The following is a 1,367-nucleotide window of genomic DNA, read 5'->3' on the forward strand; positions in this document are numbered from 1 at the left end:
TACATACGTGCATGCTGTATAATTTACCTCTGTATTTTATACAATGCTGTAACTGTTATATAATATTCAAACTCAATCTGATCTTTTCATTTAGTTGTGAAAACGCATAACATGAATATTTTAACCAAGGATATCTGAGCATCTACTCTAAAAATCATGATGAAGCGAATGTTGAAAAACATTTTTCTTAATAAATTAATGTAATGACTGATCAGAAATAATACTAATCGCAGATTACTCTTGTAAAACTCACGGTAAAAGCATGATTTGCAGCGCCAAAGGGTTAAGTCACTGGTATTTGCAGCCAGACAAACAATAGACTTTTTATCGAGAAAAAAAATGTTTTACATAAAATTCGAGGAGAAAACGCTACGTTCAAGCAACATACCTGATTTCTTTAATGCTCTCCAATTTACACATAATTTCCTGCTCATCACCCATGCTGCACAGTGTGTAATTAAACGTCCTGCGGAATGTGACAAAAAAAAGCAGCAAAACAATACAATGGATAGAATGTTGCACCGAGCACTGCTCTCAGTAGGGACAGCGGTGCTCCCAAGGGTCGCCGGGAAATGTAGTCTGGAGAGTGAAACCATCCATGTCAAGTTGGGAACCAAAGGACTACAAGTCCCACAAAGCAACTAGGCTTCATATTTGCCTTAATGCCTTCACTTCCTGCAACCTCCACAGCCCAGTCTTAATCGATGTGCCAAAAGCTATTAATGTGGGAGCTTGTCAGGAGATAGGGTTGTGCTTTGTTTGTTGATTAATGGCAGAGGGAATATAATAATATATTACTTGCCTAATGAGTCTGCGTGTCCCTGCTGGGGAGGGCTCTTGTTAATATCCTATCGCTCCTCTGGCTGGATATTCCATTCATCAACTGCTTGTTAGTGAGAGGATGGAATTTATGAGGTTGGCTAATAAGGGAAAGGAAGCTTGGTATATTAAATCCAGACAATCGTTCCTTGCAGCTAAAATAAGATCTATTTTTATAAGAGAATAATTGCTTTTCTCTACTCCGAGGAGCTAAAAACGTGCTTTTTTATCTGGATTAAAAATATTCTTGCTATGTGTTTGTACTGTGGTGTGGTGTACATTAAAGTACTGTAAATATATTTTCTTCCTATTTGGCACCGAATACAGCCCTGGCAATATAACAGAATCTGCATGAAGTCATTAAAAAAAACTAACTCTATTAATATATTGGAATGCACAAGTATAATTAAAGTCGAATTATTATAGAATCTGCTCTTTATTTTTTTTACTATTAGTTGCAAGAGAGATAGTTCCTCACCCCCAAAAATAATTAGAAGCAAAATCAAAAAACTGATTCTCACTGTGTTAAAATATGCTCAAAATAATGT

The 1,367-nt window shown here is 36.1% G+C and overlaps 1 protein-coding gene across 1 annotated transcript in view; it reads right to left on the reverse strand.

Annotated features, from left to right (window-relative positions):
• ZC4H2 (zinc finger C4H2-type containing) overlaps positions 1 to 569 on the reverse strand; it is a 57,953-nt gene extending 57,384 nt beyond the window's left edge. The window contains exon 1 of the mRNA XM_053699223.1: positions 389 to 569. Coding sequence (XP_053555198.1) covers positions 389 to 441 — 53 coding nt within the window. The 5' untranslated portion in view covers positions 442 to 569. The remainder of the gene's footprint in view (positions 1 to 388) is intronic.
• Between the last annotated feature and the right edge of the window lie 798 nt (positions 570 to 1,367).

This window comes from Bombina bombina, chromosome 1 (genome assembly GCF_027579735.1).
Source record: "Bombina bombina isolate aBomBom1 chromosome 1, aBomBom1.pri, whole genome shotgun sequence".
Taxonomy (NCBI): Eukaryota; Metazoa; Chordata; class Amphibia; order Anura; family Bombinatoridae; genus Bombina; species Bombina bombina.